At 31.0% G+C, this 27,857-nt stretch overlaps 3 protein-coding genes across 3 annotated transcripts in view; all 3 read left to right on the top strand.

Moving 5' to 3' along the window:
* Window positions 1–630: 630 nt before the first annotated feature.
* Window positions 631–15,633, top strand: LOC113363730 (alkaline phosphatase-like). The gene is made up of 7 exons (XM_026606215.1): window positions 631–766; window positions 2,561–2,838; window positions 5,349–5,541; window positions 7,264–7,436; window positions 9,452–9,797; window positions 11,816–11,985; window positions 15,214–15,633. Exons 1-7 carry the CDS (start codon window positions 673–675, stop codon window positions 15,571–15,573), a joined length of 1,614 nt encoding a protein of 537 aa, XP_026462000.1. The 5' UTR covers window positions 631–672; the 3' UTR covers window positions 15,574–15,633.
* Window positions 15,634–16,163: 530 nt separating this feature from the next.
* LOC113370705 (membrane-bound alkaline phosphatase-like) lies at window positions 16,164–27,342 on the top strand. Its single transcript, XM_026611402.1, has 5 exons — window positions 16,164–16,170; window positions 21,484–21,737; window positions 23,215–23,407; window positions 25,053–25,574; window positions 27,140–27,342. The coding sequence occupies exons 1-5, from the start codon at window positions 16,164–16,166 to the stop codon at window positions 27,340–27,342; spliced, it is 1,179 nt and encodes a 392-aa protein (XP_026467187.1).
* A 426-nt stretch (window positions 27,343–27,768) lies between these two features.
* Window positions 27,769–27,857, top strand: part of LOC113370715 (membrane-bound alkaline phosphatase-like) — a 6,379-nt gene continuing 6,290 nt past the window's right edge. The window contains exon 1 of the mRNA XM_026611413.1: window positions 27,769–27,781. Coding sequence (XP_026467198.1) covers window positions 27,769–27,781 — 13 coding nt within the window. The remainder of the gene's footprint in view (window positions 27,782–27,857) is intronic.

The raw sequence follows: 27,857 nt of genomic DNA on the forward strand, positions 1-27,857 counted from the left end.
TTTAAATAATGAATAACAATAAAAATATATACAGAATTACAATATATAGTTATTAACATAAAATGCTTAACATAAAATTACATATAATGCAGAATGTAACAATATTATTTATAAACAGAATAAGATAAAATAATAAGATATTTGAAAAGAAAATAAAAAGGTTAACTTGTGCAGATGGAGATTATTTGACTAGGTGAAGTGTTGTGAATATCTATTTCATTATTAATTAAGTTAAAGTTAGAGGACATAAGTAGAATAGGCGAATTTAAGAGAGAATTAGATTTAGGAGTAGGATAATTGAAAAATAATTGTGAACGTGTAGATAGCCTTGGAACATTAAAGGATAGTTGGTTAAGAATAATATAAATAAAATTTACAAAACCCTTTCTTAAAAAAATCCACCAATCATTCCCAATAATCAAATTTCACACTTATCATTAATTTTTACATCTTATCTCAATAATCCCCAACATTGCTCTAATCACCAATCAACTAATCATAAATCTCTAATCAATAATCTCTATCAATATCCCAACTATCAGTTTACGTTTACGTGCGTAAGTCTATATAAATTCGTAAGTCTGATATCAATAAGTTATCAGTTCCAAAAGTTATTTTCGAAAAACTGGTGCTCGTGTGTTCCAAAAAAAAGACAAAGATCAGGAAGGAAAAATGAGGACATCTGCCGGTGGTGCTACTCATCTGGTGGTTGGTCTTGCCCTGGTTTTGTTCGGTGGTGCGAGTCTTGGATGCGGGGATGATAATGGTAAGGGATAGATGGCTTTAGTTACTAGGTATAAGAGTATGGTTGAACGTTGATATAAGATTTACTTGGTTTAGTGTAAAAGTATCTTATGGCTTTGTCTTATTTTCTTAAGAATATAATAAAGTTTCCTGAATGTGTTTTAAGTTATATAAGTATTGTTGACTTTATTTAACTTTGTTCCTACTGTTATAGAACAAACAGTTAATTTACTGAGTTATTTTGTTATATATTTTTTTTTAACATTTTGGAGATTCATATGTAATTCCTTAGTCAATTATTTGTTTGCTCGTCAGTAGAGTCCCTTCTCAAAAATGTTGTGTTAGTTTCTTCACGAAACTTGTGTGATAGTACTGTTCATTTTGTTTGCTCATCAGTAGAGTCCTTTCCTAAAATTTGTGCGTCTGTAGAGTCACTACTTATATTATATTGTACATCAGAATAAATCCTTGCTTTTCAGTAGAGTCTTTTTGTCTTGACTAGCTCGTCATTATAGTCGTTTTTCGTCGGCAGAGTCCCCTTTTCTAAAATTGCTTGTCAGTAAAGTCCCTTTTTCAAGATTGCTCGTCAGTAGAGTCCCTTTTTCTAAGATTGCTCGTCAGTAGAGTCCCTTTTTTTGAGATTGCTCGTCAGTATAGTCCCTTTTTCTAAGATTGTTCGTCAGTAGAGTCCCCTTTTCTGAGATTTGAAAAAGTGTTCCCGCATAGTCACAGTCTAAACGCGCTTGCAAATAATTTTGTGCGACATTTTCACTTATACTGTGCTTAGCTCGGCGGCATTTTCACATTTTATAATAGTTTTCACAAAATTAGAAAAGTGCTCCGATACATAAATAGTCTAAACGCACCTGGTTAAACATTTGTACCAGAGTGGCACTCAGACTGTGCTTAGCCTGGGTATTTTTTTTAATTTTTAAACCAAAATTACAAAAATATTTTATGAAAAATAAAAAAATATGTAGGTAATAATTTTTTATCCTCAAAAGCAATTGTTTTGTCAATACAAGCAGAAAGTTTTTTGAATTATTCAAATTGGACGCTTAGTTCATTAAAAAACCGCAATTTTTTGCACATTTAGCTCCGTATCTTCGAAATGGCGGGACCTGACTTTGCCAAAAACTAATCACCTCTTCTACCAATCATTACGAATTGAATGTTTTTAGATCAGTCAAATCCGATACTCCATTCTCTCAAATATTCGATTTGTATTTTCTGCGCTCTTTGCTCCGTATCTCCGTAACGGCTGGACCTGCCTTTTGCAAAAACTAATCAGCGCATCTCCCTATCAATAAGGATCGAATGTTTTTTAAACCATTCAAATCGGCTGATCCGAGCGCCCGAAAACGTGGACGAAAAAACGCGGACATACAAAATACACACACACACACACATACATCCATTCTTTCTGAGGTATGCCAAAATGTTCAGAGACCTTCAAAACGTCGAGAAATGCAAAAATTTCCATTTTCGATTTTCGGCCCATTACTATGTTTTACCCTACGGAAAGTTAAAAAGTGCTCAGGAAAAGAAAAGGGACTCTACTGACGCATTAATTTTAAGAAAGGACTCTACTGACGGGCTAACAAAAAACTGTCTAAGAAAGTAAAATAAATCTACAAAATATTCACATTAAATCTACAAATTTTCATGAACATTTGGATCATAATAAACATTCAAAAAAAAATCTTACAACCAAAAAAATTAATTAAACGCTTTGAGACATTATCTTGCTCGTCAGTAGAGTTCCTTTATTGATTGTCCCTAATATTGATAATAATAAAATTATTTTTTTTTTCAGTTCTTCTCGAAGAGAAGTTCCACACCCACGAAAAACGCATCTATTCCGGCGCCAATGTGGCCCCGGAAGAACTGACAGCCGATTATTGGAACTCTCAAGCCCAGGAAACCCTAAAGGCCAGATTGGGCGTCAAACACAACACCAACAGGGCCAAAAATGTAATCATGTTCTTGGGAGACGGTATGTCCATACCCACATTGACAGCCACCAGAATGGTCCTTGGAGGCGAAAAAGAAAAGCTGAGCTTTGAGACGTTTCCTTACACCGGATTATCGAAGGTAAGAGGACAAAGAAACCCAGAAATTAACTGAAGAAAATTATTACATTTTTTTTTATTTTCCATAAAACATCTTTGTAATTTTTGATAAAAAATTCAAAAAATTCAAAAAATTACCCAGGCTAAGCACAGTCTAAGCGCCGCTCCGGTACAAATGTTTACCCATGTGCGTTTAGACTGTTTTGGTACAGTAGCACTTTTTCAATTTTGTGAAAAATGTGTAAATGCCGTCAAGCTAAGCACAGAATTAATTGCAAATGCGTTTTTATTTACTGCTTGTCAGTAGTGTTCTTTTTCTAAAAAATGTTTATTTCAATTTGCTCGTCAGTAGAGTCCCTTTCCAAAAAAGGGTTTTTAATTTTATTTTGCTCGTCAGTAGAGTCTCTTTTTATATTTATCATTAATTTGCTCGTCAATAGAGTCTCTTTTTATATTTATTATTAAAGTTTGTTCGTCAGTAGAGTCCTTTTCTATGAAATTTTCTTTTTTTTAGTTTGCTCGTCAGTAGAGTCTTTTTTCTAATAAATTGTTTTTTTAGTTTGCTTGTCAGTAGAGTTCTTTTTCTAATAAATTGTTTTTTCAGTTTGCTCGTCAGTAAAGTCTTTTTTCTATAAAATTGTCCTTTTTTTCAGTTTGCTTGTCAGTAGAGTCCTTTTTCTAATAAATGATTTTTTAGTTTGCTCGTCAGTAGAGTCCCTTTTTAATAAAAAAAACTTTCTGCTTGTATTGACAAAGCAATTGCTTTTGATGATAAAATTATTACATCTTTTTTTATTTTCCATAAAATATTTTAGTAATTTTGGATTAAGAATTCAAAAAATTAGCCAGGCTAAGCACAGTCTAAGCGCCACTCTGGTACAAATGTTTACCTGAGTGCGTTTAGATTATTTCTGTACTGGAGCGATTTTCTAATTTTGTGAAAACTATTGAAAAATGTGAAAATGCCGCCAAGCTAGGCACAGTATAAGTGAAATGGTCGCACAGAATTATTTGCAAATGCGTTTAGACTGTGACTATACTAGAGCACTTTTTCAATTTTGTGTAAATGTTGAGGCAACTATTTTTTTTAAATTGAATTCGAAATGAAATGACGACTGTTAATGTTCTGGAGATAAATTGATTTATTTATGATTTACATTTGATTTTCTCAGATATAACAAGATAGCAAAAATAATGAAAGTTACACAGTATTTGTAATAATATATTTGAAAACATTTAAAATTTCTAGAATATTTCATTACGATACAGGAAGTTCCAGCAATTTGCCTTAAGGCACGATGCCATACACCAATAGTAAATTTTTTATATGAGCAATGCATTTTTGTATTAGTTACAACAATAGCTAGAAATATTCTTACAAACATAGTATAAGGTTAGGACTTACTTGGCAAATAAATACAAAGAACTCTACCGGTAAGTAAATAAAAAGAACTCTACTCTAATCTATAAGTAAATTCACAAAAATATCTAATTCTTCTGATAAACAAGTATGAAGAAAAGGTACTCTACTGACAAGCAATATCAGAAAAAGGGACTCTAACAGAGGGTAATCTCAGATACAGAGACGAGCAAATAAAATATTAACAAAACATAATGTTAAGTACTGTCTAAGTATAATATTTACAACTATACTGACAATTAAGTGAAATTTTTTCTATAACTTTACCGACTAGGAAGTGCAAAATTAAGAACTCTACTGACGACCAAGAATAAATTTAGAACTTTACTGACAAGGAACTAAAAAAATTAGGATTCTACTGGCGGTATAATGTAAATTTTGAATTTGAACAGAAGGGACTGTATTAACAAGCAAGTACGCTTGTAAAAATATCCTACTAACAAGAAACCTCGAGTAAAGGGACTCTACTGACGAGCAATGCTAAAAAAAAAATTTCACTAACATGAATTGTCCTGTAAAACGGGACTTTATTGACGATCAAGTTAGAGCAACTCTACTGACGAACAATTGGAGAAAAGGGACTCTACTAACACACAACAATTTTAGAATTTTACTTTACGTTAACAAAATACTATAAATTTCAAAAAACTATTAAAAAATGTGAAAATGCTGCCATGCTAAGCACAGTGTAAGTGAAAATGTCGCACAGAATTATTTGCAAATGCGTTTTTATTGACTGCTTGTCAGTAGTGTTCTTTTTCTAAAAAATGTTTTTTATTTCAATTTGCTCGTCAGTAGAGTCCCTTTCTTATTTTTATTATTAATTTGCTCGTCAGTAGAGTCCCTTTCTTATATTTATTATTAATTTGCTGGTCAGTAGAGTCTCTATTTATATTTATTATTAATTTGCTGGTCAGTAGAGTCCCTTTTTATATTTATTATTATAGTTTGCTTAAAAGATAGCAAAAATAATGAAAGTTACAGAGTATTTGTAATAATATATTTGAAAACGTTTAGAATTTCTCGAATATTTCTTTACGGTACGGAAAGTTCCAGCAATTTGCCTTAAGGCACGATGCCATACATCACTAGTTTTATTTTTCATTTTTCAGACTTATTGTGTAGATGCCCAAACTGCTGATAGTGCCTGTAGTGCTACTGCCTATTTGTGTGGTGTCAAGACTAATGATGGGACTATTGGTGTTACTGCCAATGTGAAACGTGATGATTGTGAAGCCATGGCTGATGAGAAAAATCATGTGAAATCTATTGCACATTGGGCACAGAAGGCTGGAAAAGCAGCAGGTGAGTTAATGGATAACAAGGAATTTCCTGGCAAAAACTAGAAGTTTGTGGTGAACGCCAAAAGTTTCTTGGCGAATACCAGAAATTTCTGGCAAATACCACAAGTTCCTGGCGAACACCAGATATTTCCTGGCGAACACCAGAAATTTTTTGGCGAACACCAGAAATTTCTTGGCAAACACCAGAGGTTTCTGACAAGCATTATAACAGTCTCCAGAACATACTTACAATTAAAAACTCCAAACAGACACCGAAAATTCTTACAACCATCAAAACTTTCTTCCAGTCATCAAAACTTTTTTTTAATTCTCAAAACTTTCTTTCAATTTTGGCGAACACGAGAAATTTACTGGGTAACACCAGAAAATTTTTAGCAATCACTGTATAACATCCTAGCAAAAACCAGATAATACTGTGACGATCATCAGAAACGCCTGACGGTTACCAGATATACTTTTTATTCGCCAGAAACTCCTTTCATTCGCCAGAAACACCTTGCAATCACCAGAAACATCCTGGCAAACAGTAAAAGTCCGTGATAAACACCAGAAATATCCTGGCAATCACCAGAAACTCCTTCAAATTACCAAAAACTCCTTGAAATTACCAGAAACTTCTTAGCATCATCAGAAACTTATTAAAATCACCAGAAACTTCTTAGTATCACCGGAAACTCCTTATAATAACCAGAAACTCTTTAAAGTCACCAAAAACTCCACACAAACATCAAAAACTCCAAACAGACACAAAAAATTCCTGACAGTCACCAGAAATTTTCTGACAAACGTCAATTCAATCACCAGAAACTCCTTATAATAACTATAAACTCATTAAAATCGCCAGAAACTCCTTGAAATTGCCAGAAACTCCTTGAAATCGCCAGAAAGTCTTTGAATTCGCCAGAAAGTCTTTGAATTCGCCAGAAACTCCTTGAAATCGTCAGAAACTCTTTGAAATCGTCAGAAACTCCTTGAAATCGCCAGAAACTCTTTAAAATCTTTAAAAACTCTTTAAAATCTCCAAAAACTCCTTAAAATCACCAAAATATCCAGACAAGCACTGAAATATCCTGTCAATCATCAAAAACTCCTTCATCACCAGGAACTCATTAAAACCGCAAGAAAACTCATTAAAAGCGTAAGAAACTGCTTAAAATTACCAGAAACGCCAGAAATTCCTGGAAAACGCCAGAAAGCCCTAGCAATCACCAAAAATTTATAAAAAAACACCACAAATTTCTGAAAAATACCAGAAACTTTAGGCAGTCACCAGAAATTTCTTATAATCACACAAACATCGTGACATTCCTACCAGAACATCCTTGATAACACCAGAAACTTTTATCAATTATCAGAAAATCCTTGCAACACTAAAAACTCCTTGAAGTCACTAGAAACTCCTTGCAATCACTAGAAACTCCTTGCAATCACTAGAAACTCCTAGAAAACACCAGATAATTCTATAAAACGTTAGAAATTTCTGGAAAATACCAGAAATTCCTACAAAAACACTAGGAATTCTTGGAAAACACCAGAAAGTCCTGCCTATTAATAAAATTTCTTATAAATTATAAAAACTTCTTGCCAATCATCAGAAATTCCTGTCAATCATCAAAATTAACAAACAATCATCAGATATTCCAGTCAATCCCCAAAAATTCAAGAAAGATAAAAATACTATTTTATCAAAATTTTTCTTACAACAAATTTTGTCTTTAACCAGGTTTCGTAACCACAACTCGGGTCACCCACGCCTCACCTGCTGGAACTTACGCCAACACCGCCGATCGCGACTGGGAATGCGATGCAGACATCGTCAAAGACGGGGAAGACCCTAAAATTTGCCCAGACATTGCCGAACAACTCATCAACCACGAACCGGGAAAACACTTTAAGGTAATAAACATCACACCAGAACTAAAACTAGTGGTGTATGGCATCGTGCCTTAAGGCAAATTGCTGAAACTGCCGCACAGTAATTAAAAATTCGAGTGATGACATTAGTGAGAATTATCATAATTATGCTTGGTTAAGTCAACGAGCAATTCTTGCCGCAAAGAATAATGATGTTCACGCACTGAATTTCACCATTCAATCAAAAATTGCTGGCGATTTGGTGACATACCAATGATTCCGACTGGTCTTCCGTTTGACTTCAAACGATTGCAATTTCCAGTTCGCCTTGCGTTCGCAATAACAAGTCGCAAGGCCAATAGCTTAGTGTTTGCGGGATAAATATCAAATAGATTATTTAGAAAATCATTGTTTTTCAAATGGGCTGTTATACGTTGCCTGCTCACGAGTTGGAAAACCATCCGCTTTGTTTGTGTTAACGTCAGACCAAAAAACAAAAAATGTGGTTTACCAAAGAGCACTTCAATGAATCGGATAATTTGCGGATTCACTTTCATTTACTTAGAGAAGTTCAACTAAAAAACACTCCATTTTTGTAATCGAAATAAATTCATTAATGTTGTGCAATAAAATCAAATTTTTCCTTTTCAAATATAAAACAAACAAAAAATTCCTTCATCTTTCTCACAAAACCATCTGGTGGCGAAACGGAGTTCGTCGGGTTTGCTAGTATATATATATATATATATATATATATACTAGCAAACAAAAAATAGACAATTTTATAAAAAGGACTCTACTGACGAGCAAATTGAAAAAGAAGACAATTTTATAAGAAAGAACTCTACTGACGAGCAAACTGAAAAACAATTTATTAACTTCCCGAAGGAGAAGTTTATGTTTTCATCAAAATATCCGATTCGCTAATTTTATGTTTTCTCGACGTTTCAAGCCATTCTGAATCGAATGAGACCAAATTTGGAAAAAGTATGTGTGTGTGTGTGTGTGTGTGCGTGAACACATTTTTTGCCTTATAGATACCATGGTACCATAGTACCAGAGTACTACAATATTACCGTCCTACGACAACTTGTTTAGCTTTAAAAATTCGTCAAAGTTTGCAAAAATTATTATCATTTCTTTGGCATTTGTCAAAATTAGACCTTTGATCGGCGTTTACTCAAAAACGCCTGAACCGATTTCAAAAATTTAAAAGCCACTCGATGTATCTCGATGAGGACTATCATTTGTCAGTTTTGTGCGGCGATCGGCTGGGCCGTTTCTTTGTAAATTGGAAAAAGGTGTTAAACTTTTCGTCCACATTTAAGCTCATCCTACCGAATCGATTTTAAAAAATCAAAAACTGTTCGAAAGATATTAGTTGGGAATGATACTGATCAGATTTAGGTGAAAATCTACCGAGCCGTTTTCTTGTAATTAACTGTTGAAAAAAAAAATTAAGCCGATTTATATGGAACTTTTTTTGGCGATGTATATCATGGTCTTATAAACTTACTGAAATATTACGGCCTTACGACAAGTAGTTTTATTTTAAAAATTCATCAAAGTTTGAGAAAATGAGTAGTTTTTTTGACGTTTGTTAAAATTAAAATCAGACGATTCACTTTGTTTATCGATAGAGTACTTGGTCTTAATGAACATAAACTTAACCATTAAAGTCCTACAAAAACCGGTTCAATTATAAAAATTGTTGATTTTTGAAAATTTGCTCTTAGAAAATATTCCGAGTTAACGAGTTCATGTGTAATGAATCCTCTCGGAATACTTCTATACACTCATAAACTAATTTGTTTATTATTGATTAAGTCGATTATTTACACACATCGGGAAGTTCATGTAACTTGCCTCAGGGCAAAATACCAATACCAACTAGTTTAGTTAACTAATTATTAAATATTTTAACAATGAAAATAATAATTAAAAAAAAATCAATATTTTGTTTCTCAACTTTTTTTAGTGTTTTTTAAATTATAAGTTTTTAATTAATTAATTATTAAGTATTTTAACAATAACAGTCATATAAATTTATTACCCAGGTTATTATGGGCGGTGGTCGTTCCTATTTCCGCCCCAAAGACGCCTCTGACGAAGAAGATGGCGAGAATTTCCGCCTAGATGGACGCGATTTGATCGAACAATGGAAATTAGATAAATGGACTTTGGGTAACTTTTCTTATGTCTGGAACAAAAAGCAACTTGATGAAGTCGATGGCCATAACACGGATTATTTACTCGGTTTGTTCGAACCTGATCATTGCAAGTATCATTTGGATATTGTTCACGACGACGAAGAAGATATGGAGCCTAGTTTGTCTGATATGGTTGATAAGGCTATTGATGTTCTTGGGAGAGATGAGAATGGATTTTTCTTGTTTGTTGAAGGTAAGGGATGGTAGATACTGATGTGGTTATGGAATGTGTTTGGATGATATGTAGCTTGTGGTTTGGTTGATAATAAGATCCAAAAGTTTACCAAAAACTTATGGGAATTTACCAAAAAAATTTCAGGGTTCACCAACGAATTTTTTAAGTTCAGTATTTCCTGAAAATCTCCAGATAATTTTTTAAGTTTTCAAAAATCAATCAGTATTTCCTGAAAATCTCCAAATAATTTTTTAAGTTTTCAAAAATCAATTAGAATTTCTTGAAAATCTCAAGAATTTTTTTTGGAGATCTCCAGAGATTCCTGGTGTTAACCAAAGATTAACAAATTAAAAAAAAACAAATTAAAAAAAATTCCTGAATATAACCAGAAACTCCTATAGATCTTTTTAAACTTTTATGGACCTTTTTAAACTCTTATAGATCTTTTCAAACTCCTAAGATCTGTTTAAACTCTTATAGATCTTCCTAAACTTTTATAGATTTTTTTAAACTCTTATAGATCCTTTTAAACTCCTATTGATCTTCTTAAACACTTATAAATCTTCTTAAACTTCTAGAGATTACTTGGATATTGTCAAAAATTTATGTAGATCATCAGATTTTTTTAAGGAACATTAGAATTTTTTGGTAATGATCAGAAGTTTCAGGAGATTACCAAAAAATTCCTAAAGATTATCAGAAAATTTCTGAAGTTCACCAGAAATTCCAGTAGATTACCAGAAATTTCTGAGATTCCTGAGAAAATTATCCGAAATTCTTAAAAATTATCCATGATTCCTAAAAACCACCAGGCATTCTTGAAAATCTTCAGTACTCTCTGGAAATCTTCAGAAATCTCTAAAAATCTCCAGAAACCTCTAAAAATGTCCAGAAATCTCTAAAAATCTCTAAAAATTTTGAGAAACCTTTAAAAAATCTTCAGAAATCTCCAAACACTTCTGAAAATCTTCAAAAATCTCTAGAAATCTCCAGCCACTTCTAAAAATCTTCAAAAATCTAAAAAATCATCAGAAATCAGAGATTCTTCGAAATGTCCAAAAATTCCTGAAAAAATCCAGAAACCAGATCGTTATTTTATGGAATATAATGAAAAATCCTAAAAAACCAGAAAGTTCCTGAGAGTCTTGAGAAATTTCTGAAAATCACCAGAAATCCCTCAAAACTTACAAGAGATTTTTAAAATTCATCAGAAATTCCTAAAAATCATTAGTAATTCCTAAAAATCATCAGAAATGCCTAAAATTTACCAAAAAAACTTGGAAATGTCTGAAAAACCCTGGAGATCTTTAGAAACCTCTAAAAAATCTCCAGAAACCTCTAAAATATCTCCAAAAACCTCTAACAAATCTCCAGAAATATCCAAAAATCTCCAAAAACCTCTAGAAATGTCAAGAAATCTTTAAAAATCACTAATAATTTCGAGAAATTCCTGAAAATCTTCAGAAATCCCTGAAAAATTCCAGAAACCTCTAAAAATCTCCAGAAACCTCTAAAAATATTTATAAATGTCCAGAAATCTTTAAAAATATCCAGAAATTCCTAAAATGACTAAAAATCTCTAAAAATGTGCAGTAAACCCTAAAAATGTCCAGTAAACCTTGAAAATACTCAAATTCCTAGAAACGTCTACAAATCCCTAAAAATCTACTAGAAATACTAGGAAATCTCTAGAAATCCTTAGAAAATTCGTGGAGATAACCAAAAAATTCCTGCAAATCTTCAGAAACCTCTAAAAATCTCTAGAAATCTAAAAAATCATCAGAAATCTCTAGAAATGTCAGGAAATTTTTAAAATTCTCCAATAATATCGAGAAATCCCTGAAAATCTCTAAAAATCCCTGGAAACTTCGTGGAGATAACCAGAAAATTCCTGGAAATCACTAAAAACCCCCACAATTTTCCAAAATAAATCTAGCATTTACCAGAATCACCTAAAAATCACCTATATCAATTTTACGCCTACCTCATACAAACTTATATCTAACTATTAACCTAATCCTACCTTTAATCCGCAGGCGGCAAAATTGACAAAGCTCACCACAAAACCGAACCAAGAAAAGCGTTAGACGAAACCGTTGAATTCTCCAAAGCCGTACTAACAGCCCTCTCCAAAACCAGCACCGAAGACACTCTGATAGTAGTCACTGCCGACCATGCACACACCATGTCTATGGCAGGGTACCCTGTAAGTAGAAAAAGACATATAATAATAAAAAACTAGAGAGTAATAATCTTATATATAAAAATGGAGCTCTCGATCAAATGTCTTAGTAAAACTTGAAAACGGCTAAACCGATTTGGCCAGTTGCAGTCTTGAATAGTTAGTGCCAATCAGTAGGTTGTCGGAAAGGTGAGATATTATTACAAAATCGCGTACAAACTTTACATTTTTAATTTGAACATTTTTGTAGAAGCGTAATTTGAATAAAACAATGGACGGTGGCTAATACGTCAAATGTCAAATGTTTTCCACAGATGATGTTTAATTGCGTCTAATAGGATGTTTTACGTGAATATTATTTAATTATAATTAAATTGTAGTAAGTAGTTTTGTTTGTAGTTATATTTATACACAAGAACTTTATTAAACGGGCTGCAAGTTTTACTAGAGCCTCAAAATATCAACTCTTTTGAAATGTTAATATGAAAATGCACTTTTTAGCATATTTTTCTCAACCACGGTGCTCTGAAAGATCTAATTTGTATAATTATATACTCATTGATATTTATAAAACATTTTCTAGGTTATATTATTTTTTATTTATGTTTTTTAAATTCAGAACCTAAATTTGGTATCGATCAAATAGACATTTTGTCGAATAACATTTTTCCAGTTATAATTTCCCAGAATTTATCGAAGAATAGATCCACAAGAATAGATAGTAATATATAAAAGTCCGGGGTTAAAAAAGTCCACCACCGATGTTTCAAAAACCAGTATAGTTAAGCATTGTTTAACAACAATATTTGAAAGTAGAGGGAAAAAGATGTATGACCAGTAGGGTTTATACAAAAACCGACATTTCAGAAAACCCGTTTTCAAATTTTAATTTTACTAAAAAACCGGTTTTAACCGATTTTCGAATTTTATATAGAAAATAAATTTATGCTAAACTGTAATTTCTCCGCAAATTTAGTGTAATTTCGAGCAGTATTTGACTGAATTTATTTATTGTTTAATTTTATAGATAGTAAACAAAATTATTTTAATTTTAATTGGTCTGACTAAAAATAATAGTTTATCTTGATTAAATAACTTTGAAAATAATTATTCGTTATTCACGCATCATTTTCACATATGAGAATGAAAATATTGTTATGATGGTGAAAGAAAAGTTTTCGAATAAAAATAATTAAAAAAAATATTAGGTACATGTTGATACATACTTGTTAATATCAATTTTAGTTTTAAAAACAATTAAGCTAAACTCGGGTATTGTCTGTTCCGAGCAATTTTAATTAATTAATTTTAAACATTCTAAGTGTTTTTTTGTTTAATAAAATATAATTCAAAAAAACTGAAAACTTCTATCAAATTGCTACTTAGACATATTCTTTGTTCACTCACAAAATTTTCTGAAATAGAAAATACTTTCATACTTGCGACCAAATTATGCTTATTGCTAGTTGTTTTTAAAGCCTCATATAATAATTCTAAGTTTTTTGTTCTTTTATTTCTGGCTTTTAGGGTTTAAAACTCTTTTTAAGTATATATACACTGGTATAAAAATCTAAATTAATATATACAAAACATTTCTGGAAACCATTGCAGACTTATAAGATATCAAATGCTATTGAACCTATATGATTTCAAAAATCAAAACGCTTTCATCTATCTTTTATATTTGGCTATATTTGTCATTTTCCATTTATACAGTGAAAACCGACTTTTTTCACTAAAAACCGGTTTTCGAATTCCATAATTTTCGCCAAAAAAACGGTTTTTGAAAACCGACAAACCCTAATAACCAGCTATAACCTTGATTTGAAAACTGTAATCTTTAAAAATCCATAATAAAAGTATTTTTTCCGTTAGTAGTTTATTAGCATTAGTTAAAAATGTTATTATTTTGTAAAATACCCTTAAAATTAAAATAAGACATTAAACCTGTTTGCCACTTGGCATAACAAATTTTTGAAAGACAGCAAAAAAAAGCACATTTCTACAATGATGAAGTATCTGGCAGTTTTACTGAACGTAGTCAGATAATTCCTCGTTTGAAATGTGTTTTTTGTTTTGATATAATTGTTATGGTTTTCACAATATAGTTTATATTTGCCCAAAGTCAAATTCGACCTTTGTGCCTCGCCCTGCTCTACATATTAACTTTTTATTAAAATTACTTTAATTCATCGAATGTTACTTGAAAGCAGGTAAAATAAAAAATACTTAATTCATTTTCTATCTTTCCTCGCAGGAATTTGAAACTGTGTATAAAACTGTGTATAAAACTTCCAGACAAAATATCGACAAACTAATAGGGTTTATTGTTTTTATAATACATCATTGTATATATCATTGAAACAACACCTAATTCTTATGCACTTAAAGTATTAATTAGTTTTGATTCTCTAGAAATTGTTTCAAATACACCTTACTTAGCAAAACAACGTTTGCCGGGTCAGCTAATTAATAATAAAAATGTTAACACTTGCGGCCCGTTTACTAACATTTTTGTATATAAATAAAACTACAAACAAAACTACTTACTACAAATTTATCATAATTAAATAATATTCACGTAAAACATCCTATTAAACGTAATTGAACATCATCTGTCGAAAACATTTGACATTTGACGTATTAGCCACCGTCCATTGTTTTATTTAAATTACGCTTCTACAAAAATGTTCAAATTATAAATGTAAATTTTCTTCGCGGATTTGAAATAATTTCTCACCTTTTGGACTTTCTCTGGATTGGCACGAATTTTTCAAGACTAAGACTGGCTAAATCGATTCAGCCGTTTTCAAGTTTTATTCGGACATTTGAAAGAGAGCTCCATTTTTATATATAAGATATATATATATATATATATATATATATATATATATATATATATAAAAGAGGATCGTTTAAGTTAGAACACTTATAACTCACGAACGGCTGAACCGATTTAGATGAAAATTGGCAGAGAGGTAGTTTAGAGCCAGGAGAAACATATGTGATACTTTTTGTCCCGTTTTTCATTCCAATTAAAAATTAATTAGTGGGGCGCATGGCATCTAGTCTTAAAGCAAATTGCTGTAACTTCCCGTACCAAATATTACTATTCTTTTAAAAACGATTAACATTTTTGAAAAAATTTACTTTGAAAAAAATAGATTTTTGAAAAACTATGAATTTGACAAAAAATTTGACAAAAAATTTGACAAAGATCAACTTAATATTATCTTATCTATCCTTTACCAGGATCGTGGTAACGACATATTCGGCGTTTCCCTAGACAAGGCCGAAGACGACCTCCCAATGGCAACCCTGACCTACGCCAATGGTCCGGGTTACAAGAAACACGTTCACAAGTCCGGAGGACGCAAAAACTATTTAGAGGCCGTCGATATAAACGATCGCGATTTCAAGTCTCCCAGTGTTGCACCTTTGTCGAAGGAGACCCATGGTGCCGATGATGTGGCCGTTTTCGCAGTTGGCCCTTGGGCCCATCTGTTTACAGGGAATTATGAACAGAATGTGATACCGCATTTGATGGCCTATGCTGCTTGTGTTGGAGAAGGGGCTAAGATGTGCGATAGTGGGAAGGTACAGCCTTATTGAGGAGGAGGATATATTCGACATAATTTTTTTTACACAAATCGGAATGTCTTTATATTTATATGCGTTTAAAAACATTATTTTTATGAGTAAAGTATTATCGGGGTATTAATTTATACTTCCTCTTATGACTAATATATACGTCACAAACTCATACTTACACAAATACACAAAATGAAATTTCTCGAATGTCCTATTTTTTGTACAAATAGTTTTTATATCATTCACAAGTATATCCGGCACTTGTTTATATAAATCACGTGTATATCCGTCATGACGTCTTCAAAATGCTAAGGTGTGTATAGTGGGAAGATACAGCCTTATTGAGGATGACGGATATAAAGGATATATTTTTTACATAAATCAGAATGTTGGTGTCTAGTCTTAAATTTACAGGTGTTTATACTTGTTATTACGTATCCAGCATTGCTTTATATATGACAAAAATATCCGTCACAAATTTATATATGTTTTGTCTTTTTTTACATAAACTTGAAATTTCTCGAATATGTCGTAGTTTTTGTACTAATAGCTTTTATATCATTGGCTAACAAATCTGGCATTTATTTATATGGATGACGTGTATGTCCGTCATGACGTGTATGTCCGTCATGACGTGTATATCCGTAATGACGTGTATATCCGTCATGACGTCTTTCAATCTGATTTTAAATTTTTTATACATAACAGTTTATATTTTGTACTAAAAGTTTTCATACCCCAAAAATTGTTAAAAATTTGTAAAAATTTGCCAAAAGTTTCCTAAAAATTTTGAAAGCCACCAAAAATATTCAAAATCCTCTAAAAAATTGCCACGAGCCTCCAAAAAATTGCCACAAACCTCCAAAAAAATATCAAAAACCTATACAAAAATTGTCAAAAACTTTCAAAAAAAATGGTCAAAGCCTCCAAATATTGTAACAAGCTACCAATAAATTGTCACAGGCCTCCAATAAATTGTCAAACGCCTCCAAAAGATGTCAAACGACTCCAAAAATTGTCAAAGGCCTCCAGAAAATTGTCAAAAGCCTCCAGAAAATTGTCAAAAGCCTCCAAAAATATTTAAAAGCTTCCAAACCATTTTTAAAAGCCTCCAAAAAATTTTACAAAATAAAATATTTGTTCGAAATTTAAAGAAATTTGGTGCATGACGGATATATTCGTCATCAACTTAGTATCTTACAAATTTAAACTTCTATAAATAATAAGCATGTCAAATTTATGTATATACTTTTGACTAGTATATCCGGCACAAATTCATAAATATAAAGATAATTATGAATGACGAATATATTCGGCATCATATATTTCAAACATTTTTTGTAAATTTTTCAAACATGACAGAATGTTGATGATGGATTTAGTCTTTAGATTGATGACGGATAATTCTGGCATCACTCTAATATCAAAAATTTAACGGATATAATTCAGATTTTAGATCCATGTCAGTTAAATCCGGTTATTTTATTTGAATTTCCGATCGACGGCGGATATATCCGGCAAGTAAATAAAATGAATATTAAACAAAACGTCGTCTTCCACTTATGTTTTTAACTTCACAAACATAACATAGTGTTGAGAATATCTGTAGTTATAAAATCATATGACGGATATATCCGGCATAAATATATACATTTATAAATGACAAATATATTGATCATAGGTATATAATGCAATTTGTAATAATATAAAATACTTATATTATTTATGTAGAAGTAACATTTTTTATCGATATGTTATCGAATGGTATTTGTCTATACCTTTATGACGGATATATCCGTCTATTTTTCATAAATTTCTGCTGATTTCAGCAACTAATTGTGTAAAAACTAGTCAATGTCCAATTAATTTATTAATTTGTACACCAGAATTATATTTATATTAAATAAAAACAATTATTTTATATTAAATTGTTGTTTCATTTTTTTTAATATTTTTAATTTTGCATGTGAGCTTATACTTGTTGTATGTATGTGCGGATACAATCTTTCATAGACGATTCCGAGAGAACGGATTAACCGATTTGAATGATTTAAAAAACATTCGATTTGTATTTATCGGGATATGTGCTGGTAAGGTTTAGTAAAAGGTAGGTCTAGTATGTTCGGAGATACGGAGCAGAGAGTGTTGAAAATGGTAATTCAGTTTTTGAGAGAACTGAGCATCCGATTTGGATGATTCAAAAAAACATTTGAAAGACACAGAATCGAAATATCTTATAAACTATATACATATATTGAAAGTAAGGTAAGTAAAGAAAAAATATGATCTAAGGTTTTAATATATTTAAATGGAAACTTTATAAAAAAAATGTATTCCGCATTTTTTTTTAATTTATTAAATTCTTCAAACAGGTAATAGTGTCAATGCTAAAGTTAGTTATGATATCAATGATAGAGATATCCATCATAAAAACAAGTTTGAAGACTTTTTACAATGTTTGGAGGCGTTTGATAATGTTTGAAGGTTTTTGACAATTTTTAGGAGGCATTAACAATTTTTGGAGATATTTTACAATTTTTGGAGGCTTAAAAAGAATATAGTGCCAAATATATCCTTCATCCATAAAAACATCGATTAATTTGTCAATCTATCATTTTTATTTGTCAAGAATTTTAAGGCTAAATTTGTTGATGTTATAAACAAGATGATGGCGAATATGTACGTCATCGTTAATACAAACCTAGATAAGTGCGAATATATCTGTCATAGACAAATTAAAAAAAGGATGTATATAATAAATTACTGTGAAAAGTATTTGCCGTGCGATGAGGCGTATTTTACATATAAATAAGAATTCTGTTATCATTACATTCTTCCTTGCTTGTTTATATGTAAAATACGCCTGATTGCACGGCAAATAGACATTTTTACAGTTTCACTAACAAAAAATAAGAATAAGATAGTGCTATTTTATGAGGCAGAATTGCCCCTTTAATATATATTTTTTTAAAAAAATATTTTATTATATAGACATTTTGCATTAAAAATGTCTATACTTTTAATTTACTATACAAATATGTACAGTTTATAATTTTTAACCAAAATATCATTACCAAATAAATATTTCAGCTTCCAATTATTTTTAAAAAATCGTACGATTAGTTCCAAAACACGTGCCCTATTTTTCTTTATCAAAAGATAAAAAAATAAATTAATTAACAAACAATAATCTTACTTTTAAAATCTATATATCACACCACGTCCGATAATTTTCCGATCAGTTTGCGTTTTGGAGGCGCCGAATCCAAAACTCACCTCAGTGATAAAAAAATTAGTGACACCAAAAAAAATGGATATTAAAATAGGATTTTTGGTTCTTTTTGCACTTGGATTGTGCGAATGTATGGAATTGTACAGAGGTTAGTATATAATAATATAGGGTATGCCATTTAACATTTTTCATTTTCATTTTCATTATTTTTTCAACGGTCAACCGATGCTTTTTTTTCATTTTTGAATGAAATTATTATAATCATTATTAACTGAATTAATTTCGTTATTAACTGAAAGGATTGTACTTTCAAATAAAAAAGAAACTGAAGGAAATATTCAGTAGTTTTTTTTAAAATAAAGTTATTCGGCGGACCCTATAGTTTAGTCTTTTAAAATTGTAAATAAAATTGTCTTAAGTATGTCTCTGTGATTGTGCGACTAAGTCTCCAAAATTGAATAATTAGTTTATATAAGAAATTTAGTTTAAATAATAATTTTTTAATATATTGAAGTCGGAATGTTTCGGATATTTAAAATCGGAACAGTTAAAAATAACTTAAGTAGTAAAGACATATGTTGGATTTGTAAGTCTAGGATTCTAAATCTGTAGGACGTTCTGGCTAAAATTTGTATTCACTTCATAATTTCTAAAAAAGTCAAAAGTTTTAATGGAAATGCAAATTTTTATATAAAATATTTTTTTTAATATAAAATAAAAATTTCTAGTTAACCTGCTATTAATAAAATTGGTAGGAGCTTTACAGAAATTAGTAACATTTTGGAGCTTTACAAAAATCTTTAAAACTTTGTAGAAAATGTTTGTCATTAAGTATTAATTTTTTAAGGTTTAAAAACTTTCTTTAGACTTTGTAAGATTTTTTTCCAGACTTGATATAATTTTTTTCAAGCTGGTAAGATTTTTTTTATGCTTCAGAAAATTTCTGGTGAAATTTTTGGAGGCCTATTATGATATTATGGAGGCCTGATATGAATTGATGTGCGTCTAAATAGGATTTTCAGGCTTACTTAAAACTTTGCAGACACAAATGGAAATTTTGGAAGCTCGATAAAAACTTGTTATTTAATAAATAAAAATTGCTATTAAATAAATAAAATACCAAAAAAAACCTGATTGAATTTATCTAATCTAATCTAATAGGATTTTCAAACTCAATTGGAAATTTTGAAGGCTCAATAGAGATTTTGGAGGCTGAATATAAATTTATTATTAAATAAATGAAAATTGCTATTAAATAAATAAAATTCCTCAATTGGAGGCTCAATAGAGATTTTGGAGGCTTAATACAAATGATATTGAATAAAATAAAATTCCTCAATTGGAGGCTCAATAGAGATTTTGGAGGCTTAATACAAATTTGTTATTGAATAAATATAAAATGCTATTAAATAAATAAAATTTCCTATAAAGTCTGAATTTTTTTTTTAGGAAGTCTGGGAAGTTTTTATGAAGTCTGAAGGGTTTTTATGAAGTCTGAAGGGTTTTTATGAAGTCTGAAGGGTTTTTATGAAGTCTAAAGGGTTTTTATGAAGTCTAAAGGGTTTTTATGAAGTCTGAAAAGTTTTTATTAAGCCTGAAGGGTTTTTATGAAGTCTGAAAAATATCTCATTCAGTCCGAAAAATTACAATCAAGTCTGAAAAAATTGTATAAAGTCTGATTTTTTTCATTAAGTATGTAATATTATATTAGACCTAAAATATTTTAATAAGTTTCCCAAAAAAAACAGAAATTTATAATAGGCCTCTAGAAATTCATATTATACTTCTACAAATTCGAATCAAAACTCCAACATTTGTAAAAAGCCCAAAAAAATCATACAGAGCCTTCATAAAATCGTACTAAGCCTCCATAAAATCGTACTAAGCCTCCATAAAATCGTACTAAGCCTCCATAAATTTATATTAAGCCTCCATAAATTTATATTAAGCATCCATGAATTTGCACTAAGCCCAAATTAATTTGCACTAAGCCTTGATAAATTTGTAATAAACATCCATAAATTTGTAATAAACATCCATAAATTTATAATAAACATTCATAAATTTGCATTAAGCATCCATAAATTTGCATTAAAGATCCATAAATTCGTACTCCATGAATGCGTAATAAGCCTCCATAAACATGTATTAAGCCTCCATAAATTCGTATTTATGCAAAAATCCTATTAAGTCTTTATAAATTCCTATTAAGCCCCCAAAAATTCATATTGAGCTTCCACATATTTATACTGAGCCTCCAGAAAATTATATTAAGCTTCGAAAAAAGTTTTTATTAAACCTCAAAAAAATCAAATTAAGCTTCAAGAAATCATTATTAGGCCTCCATACATTTATATTAGAACCTCTAATATTCATATTAAGCCTCCAAAAATGCATATTGATCCTCCAGAAATTAATATTGGGCCTCCAAAAATGAATATTGAAATTTTATTAGTCAATCATATTTTTATTGCAACAATTATAGAAATCGACCTCAAAGTTGACCGATTACACTTAATAATAAAAAATTCATTTAGTTTAATTGTTTTATTGCTTAGTAATCGACATTTGAAAAAGATAAAGAAAATGGCAATGTCGTCATATATATATATATATATATATATATATATATATACTAGCATACCCGGCCACGCTTTGCTATGGCTTCTACTTATGTTCAAGTATAATTTTGGTCTTAGATCATCCAAAAGTGCTACACACCCGTGCAACAGTCAAGGACGACGAAAAAAGCGCCGAATTTTGGACAAAACAGGCCAAAGAAAAATTGACCAAACGCCTAGAACGCAAAGAGAACACTAACGATGCCAAAAACATCATCATTTTCATTGGAGACGGAATGTCAATACCGACTTTGACTGCCGCCAGAGTTCTTTTAGGGGATGAAAATAAACAGTTGTCTTTTGAGAAGTTTCCTTACACCGGATTATCGAAGGTAACTAGAAATTGACTATTAAAAAAAAGAGTGCGCGTAAGGATCACACGCGATTGAAGTAAAACTTATTTGCTACTGTATAAAGTAGCAAATTTAAGTTGAGTAAAAATAAATACATCATATAAAAATTTTGAATAATGTTTATTAGTAATATGGTAGGTAACACTCGTGATGCACGCGTTTATTAGTCTCGTCAATCATTATACACATTTATAGAATGATAAATTATAAATTATATATTTATGATTGCATTAAAAATATGTATAATATTTACAAACAATAATGTAATCAAAGTCGTACTTGAAATATGACATGATCGTTTTAAAGTAATTTCTGATTAATAAATTCTATAATATTCATTCGCACAGTGGATTATGTTAAACAACGCCTAAACAAATATTGTTTTTGCAAACTAACTCATCCTGTAACAATTGTGTTTGAAGAACATCATGTAATTAAAATTAACATACATTCATTTACTGTTTGTATTTTTTTACTTTTTCGCTGACGATATAAACAGCTGTAATATGCGTCTTGCCTAACAAATTGAAGCCATACTTTTATATTTGTTTTAATTATCAAGCCCTGCACATAGCTTGATCTATGAATCATTTGCTTTTTTATGTGAACGTTAATGCAATGATCATCATCAATATTACGAGGTAATAAATTAACCATATTATTAATGCCAACAAGCACATTTATAATTTGGCCAAACATTCCAAATTGTCCATTTGCATGTCGCAATTGTCTAATTTGCATGAAACACAACCTATGTGAAATTAACCTTTCTTATCTAGTTTAGGTAGATAATTTGGTATAGGTGGAAATACAAACCCGTTAAATGTACACAAAGTGGGAATTTTACCCGAATTTAATATCTTTCGACAAGTTTGACATCCAACCTGATTATTTGAATCAATATTCATAAAACATGATTAAGAATATGTTTTTGAGCATCATTTGATATTTCTAAGTCACTTTGAAGCCAAATTCGATCACACACAAAACATACATAGCCAAAGCTATCATTTCTTACGCAGCGCAGATTTTTCCTTAGTTTCATTATTTATTTGCGATCATTTGCACTACAATTATTTATGGGGGACGGGATAAAATATTCTTCCGATCCTGACACTTTTATTAACTCACGAATTATACTGCTAACCCATGTCGCGCCTAAAGAAGTTTTACGTCAAAAAATGTTTAGAGACTACGAGCTAAATACACAACTCAAGTGAAAGTCGAAACATTTTTTGTTTGTTTTCGACATATAAATTGACATTTGATGTATTTTTTGTTTTGCTCGCAGAATAGATCAAATAATTGCGATAGCTGCGCTTACTAGCGTCGTAGTCTTCAACTTCATGTTGGCGTTTTCGTTGCATTTGTACGGATTTACACCCGTGTCGCGCCTAAAGAAGTTTTACTTCAAAACTTTAAACAACCTTGTTCAATTGATTTATTTTTATTCTAGACTTATTGTGTAGATGCCCAAACTGCTGACAGTGCTTGCAGTGCTACTGCCTATTTGTGTGGAGTCAAAACCAACGATGGGACTATTGGTGTCACCGCCAATGTTACTCGTGATAATTGTGAACACATGGCTAATAAAGGCAACCATGTTACATCCATTGCCAAATGGGCACAGGATGAAGGAAAAGCTACAGGTAAACAAAAAACTAGTGGTGTATGGCACCGTGCCTTAAGGCAAATTGCTGGAACTTCCCGTACCGTAATGAAATGTTCGAGAAATTTCAAACGTTTTTAAATATATCATTACAAATACTGTTTGACTTTCATTATTTTTGCTATCTTGTTTGTTATATCTGAGCAAATCAAATGTAAATCATAAATCAATTTATCTCCCATCGTCATTTCATTTCGAATTCAATTTCAAAAAAAAAATAGTTGCCTAATTTGCCTAATAATTCTGTACGACATAGTCACTTATACTGTGCTTAGCTTGGCGGCATTTTCACATTTTTCAATAGTTTTTTTCACAAAATTGGACAAGTGCTCCAGTATAGAAAACAGTCTAAACACACTCGGGTAAACGTTTGTACCAGAGTGGCTCTTAGACTGTGCTTAGCCTGGGTAATTTTTTGAATTTAATCCAAAATTACAAAATAATTTTTATTCCTCAAAAGCAATTGTTTTGTCAATATAATATAATATAATATATACATATATATAACATATATATATATATATATATATATATATATATGTTTTTAACATACTATAATATAATATACAAGAAAAAATAGTCAATTTTATAAAAAGGACTCTACTGACGAGCAAAATACAAAATGAAAACTTGAAAGGGGACTGACTCTACTGACGAGCAAACTAAAATAAAAAACTTTTTTAGAAAATGTAAATGTAATAGAAAGTTTTCTCTAATAGAGTAGAAAAGAGACTCTACTGACGAGCAAACTAAAAAAGAAGACAATTTCATAGAAAAGAACTCTACTGACGTGCAAAATAAAAAACAATTTATTAGAAAAAGGACTCTACTGACGAGCAAACTGAAAAGAGGACAATTTTTATAAAAAAGGACTCTACTAACGAGCAAACTAAAAAAGAAGACAATTTCATAGAAAAGAACTCTACTGACGAACAAACTGAAAAAGACAGTAAATAGAAAAGGGACTCTACTGACGAGCAAACTCATATAAACTTTTTTGGAAAATGTAATATGTAATAGAAAATGTACTCGAATAGAACTCATTTTTTTAAATAAATGATTCTACTAACGAGCAAACTAAAACCGAAAGCAGTAAATAAAAAAATAATTGACGGTGTATTTTTTAATTTGAAATTATTTTTATAAAAAAACCATTAGTATTCCATAGCCCTACAATATTTTAGTATGCTCTTTAAGATCAGAAACACTATTGAGTAAAAAAGGACTCTACTGACGAGCAAAATAAAAAAGACAATTTCATAGGAAAGGACTCTACTGACGAGCAAAGTGAAATGAACATTTTTGAAATTGAAAAAGTGCTCCCGTTTTGTCACAGTCTTAACGCATTTGCAAATAATTCTGTGCGACATTTTCACTAATACCGTGCTTATCTCGGGGGCATTTTCACATTTTTCAATAGTTTTTGACAAAATTGAAAAAGTGCTCCAGCATATAAACAGTCTGAACGCACTTGGGTAAACATTTGTACCAGGGTGGCGCTTAGACTGTGCTTAGCCTGGATGATTTTTTGGATTTTTGGTCCAAAATTACAAAAATATTTTTTGAAAAAAATTTTTTTTCCAAAAGCAATTATTTTGTTGAAAAAATATTGCCCTTTTCTCCAGGTATTGTTACCACTACCAGAGTGACCCACGCCTCACCAGCCGGTACCTATGCCCGAACTGCAGATCGAGATTGGGAATCAGATACAGACGTCATTAAAAAGGGCAAAGCCGATCCCTTAAAATGCAGAGACATAGCCCACCAGCTCATTCACCAGGAACCTGGTAAAAACTTCAAAGTCATCCTGGGCGGAGGACGCCAAAAATTCTTACCCAAAGATATCAAAGACGAGGAACAAGAACCTGGTCAAAGGAGCGATGGTAGAAATTTGATCGAGGAATGGAAAACCGAGATGGGTAAAAAGGGCAAAAGTGAATATGTATGGAACAAAAAGCAACTGGATGCTGTGGATGCTGACAAGACTGATTTTTTACTCGGGTTGTTCGAGAATAATCACTGCAAGTACCATTTGGATGTGGTCGATGGTAATTTGGAGAGCAAAGAGCCAAGTTTAGCAGAAATGGTTGCAAAGGCTATTGATATTTTGGGCAAGGAGGAGAAAGGATTCTTTTTATTCGTTGAAGGTAACTTTTTGCATCGAGACCAAGTACGTATGCGTGTATTACGGTGGTCCTTAATATGGATGTTATCGAATTTCTTTGCTCCCAGGGTTGAGAACGCTTCCAAAATAGTTAAAGAAAATTCTCTGAAAGTTTCAAGTCTTAATTTTAACTCTAACATATGCCGCACACCAACCAAAGTTTGTTATTTCCTTTGATTGAATTGCGGACTATCTTAAAGTTAATATTAACACATGAAACTTTAATAGAATTTATTTTTATCAATTTGAAAGCATTTGAGCCCCGGGATTAAGGAAATTCGAAAATATCCATATTAAGGACCACCCTAAGGACCAAAAGCCATTGGATACTTTCACATGTTATTCTACCGTTAGTAATTATATTAAATAATTGCTAAAGTGTTTTATATTTGTTATCATAACTCGTATGTATAGCACTAAAGTAGTTTTGCATTCCGTTTTAATTTGCTCATCAGTAGAATTCCTTTTTCTGCAATTTTTTATATATATAACTAGTTGATAAGTTTGCTCGTCAGTAGAGTCTCTTTTTATTCCCTGCTTGTCAGTATAGTTCTTTTTCTATAAAATGTTTTCAATTTCAGTTTGCTCGTTGGTAGGGTTTCTTACTTATTTACTGTCTTTTTTAGTTTGCTCGTCAGTAGAGTCCTTTCCTATAAAATTGTCTTCTTTTCAGGTTGCTTGTCAGTAGAGTCCTTTTCCATTAAAATGGCCTTTTTTTTCAGTTTGCTCGTCAGTATAGTCCTTTTCTATGAAATTGTCTTCCTTTTTAGTTTGGTCGTCAGTAGAGTCCTTTTCTATGTACTGTCTTATTTCAGTTTGCTCGTCCCTTTTATAAGTCCCTTTTATATTTACTGTCATCTTTTTTATTTTGCTCGTCAGTAGAGTCCTTTTTTATTTATTGTCTTTTATAGATTGCTTGTCAGTAGAGTCCTTTTCCTAATAAATTGTTTTTTAGTTCGCTCGTCAGTAGAGTCCTTTTTCTAATAAATAGTATTTATTTTGCTCGTCAGTAGAATCCCTTTTCTATTTACTAAATTTTATTTTGTTCGTCAGTAGAGTCCTTTTTCTATTTACTGTCTTTTTTAGTTTACTAGTCGGGAGAGTCCTTTCCTATGAAATTATCATCTTTTTCACTTTGCTCGTCAGTAGAATCCTTTATCTAGAAAAATGTGTTCTATTTGTAATTTTGGATTAAAAAAAATTCAAAAAATTACCCAGGCTAAGCACAGTCTAAGCGCCACTCTGGTACAAATATTTACCCAAGTGCGTTTAGACTGTGACTATACAGGAGCACTTTTTCAATTTTGTGTAAATGAGACAACTATTTTTTTTTTGAAATTGAATTCGAAATGAAATGACGAGGTAATAAATTGATTTATGATTTACAAAACAAGATAGCAAAAATATGAATGAAAGTTACAGTATTCGTAATAATATATTTGAAAACGTTTAACATTTCTCGAATATTTTATTACGGTACGAGAAGTTCTAGAAATTTGCCTTAAGGCACGATGCCATACACCACTAGTTTATAATAATTATTTTCAGGTGGTAGAATAGATCAGGCTCATCACGATACAAAACCACGCAAAGCCTTGGATGAAACTTTAGAGTTTGCAAAAGCAGTGCAAGTTGCTCTTAACAAAACCAGCGAGGATGACACTCTGATAGTAGTCACTGCCGATCATGCACATACCATGAGCATTTCAGGATACCCGGTAAATATTGACCAACACTTGCAAAAAAAATGATTACCATTTTCTTGATGTCTATTACCTGATCATATACATAAAATTCTTCTGTAACTATGTATGAATGGTTAATTCTCTAACTATAATTCGGATTTTCATGAATCTACCTGAAGTTTGTTCGGGAAATGTTCTAGGATTTTTTGATTCATAGAAATATAGTTAGATTGTAGATATACATGGAAAGAATTACAAAAAAAAACGCTTATCATTGTTTGACCTTGAAAATATTTAAGGCATGGTTTGACATTGAAAACAAATGAAGACTGTCATTTGCCAAACATTTCTATTCACTTATAGGCTAAGGCAATATTAAAATATAATAAATTCATGATTATAAATAAGGAAAATGTAATGTCTACATTAATAATGCCGAAAAGCAGCTGAGATGTGCCAAAAATTAAAATAATATAATAAAACAGAGTCAACATGCGTCTGACAAGTGAAATGTCAGTTCAATGATATTACATACCCTATATTAAAATTCAATTTGACAGATTATTATTTTTTAACTAAAC

This window comes from Ctenocephalides felis, unplaced genomic scaffold (assembly GCF_003426905.1).
Source record: "Ctenocephalides felis isolate EL2017-DRISC unplaced genomic scaffold, ASM342690v1 CF-g0.4_SCAFFOLD_00845, whole genome shotgun sequence".
Classification (NCBI taxonomy): domain Eukaryota; kingdom Metazoa; phylum Arthropoda; class Insecta; order Siphonaptera; family Pulicidae; genus Ctenocephalides; species Ctenocephalides felis.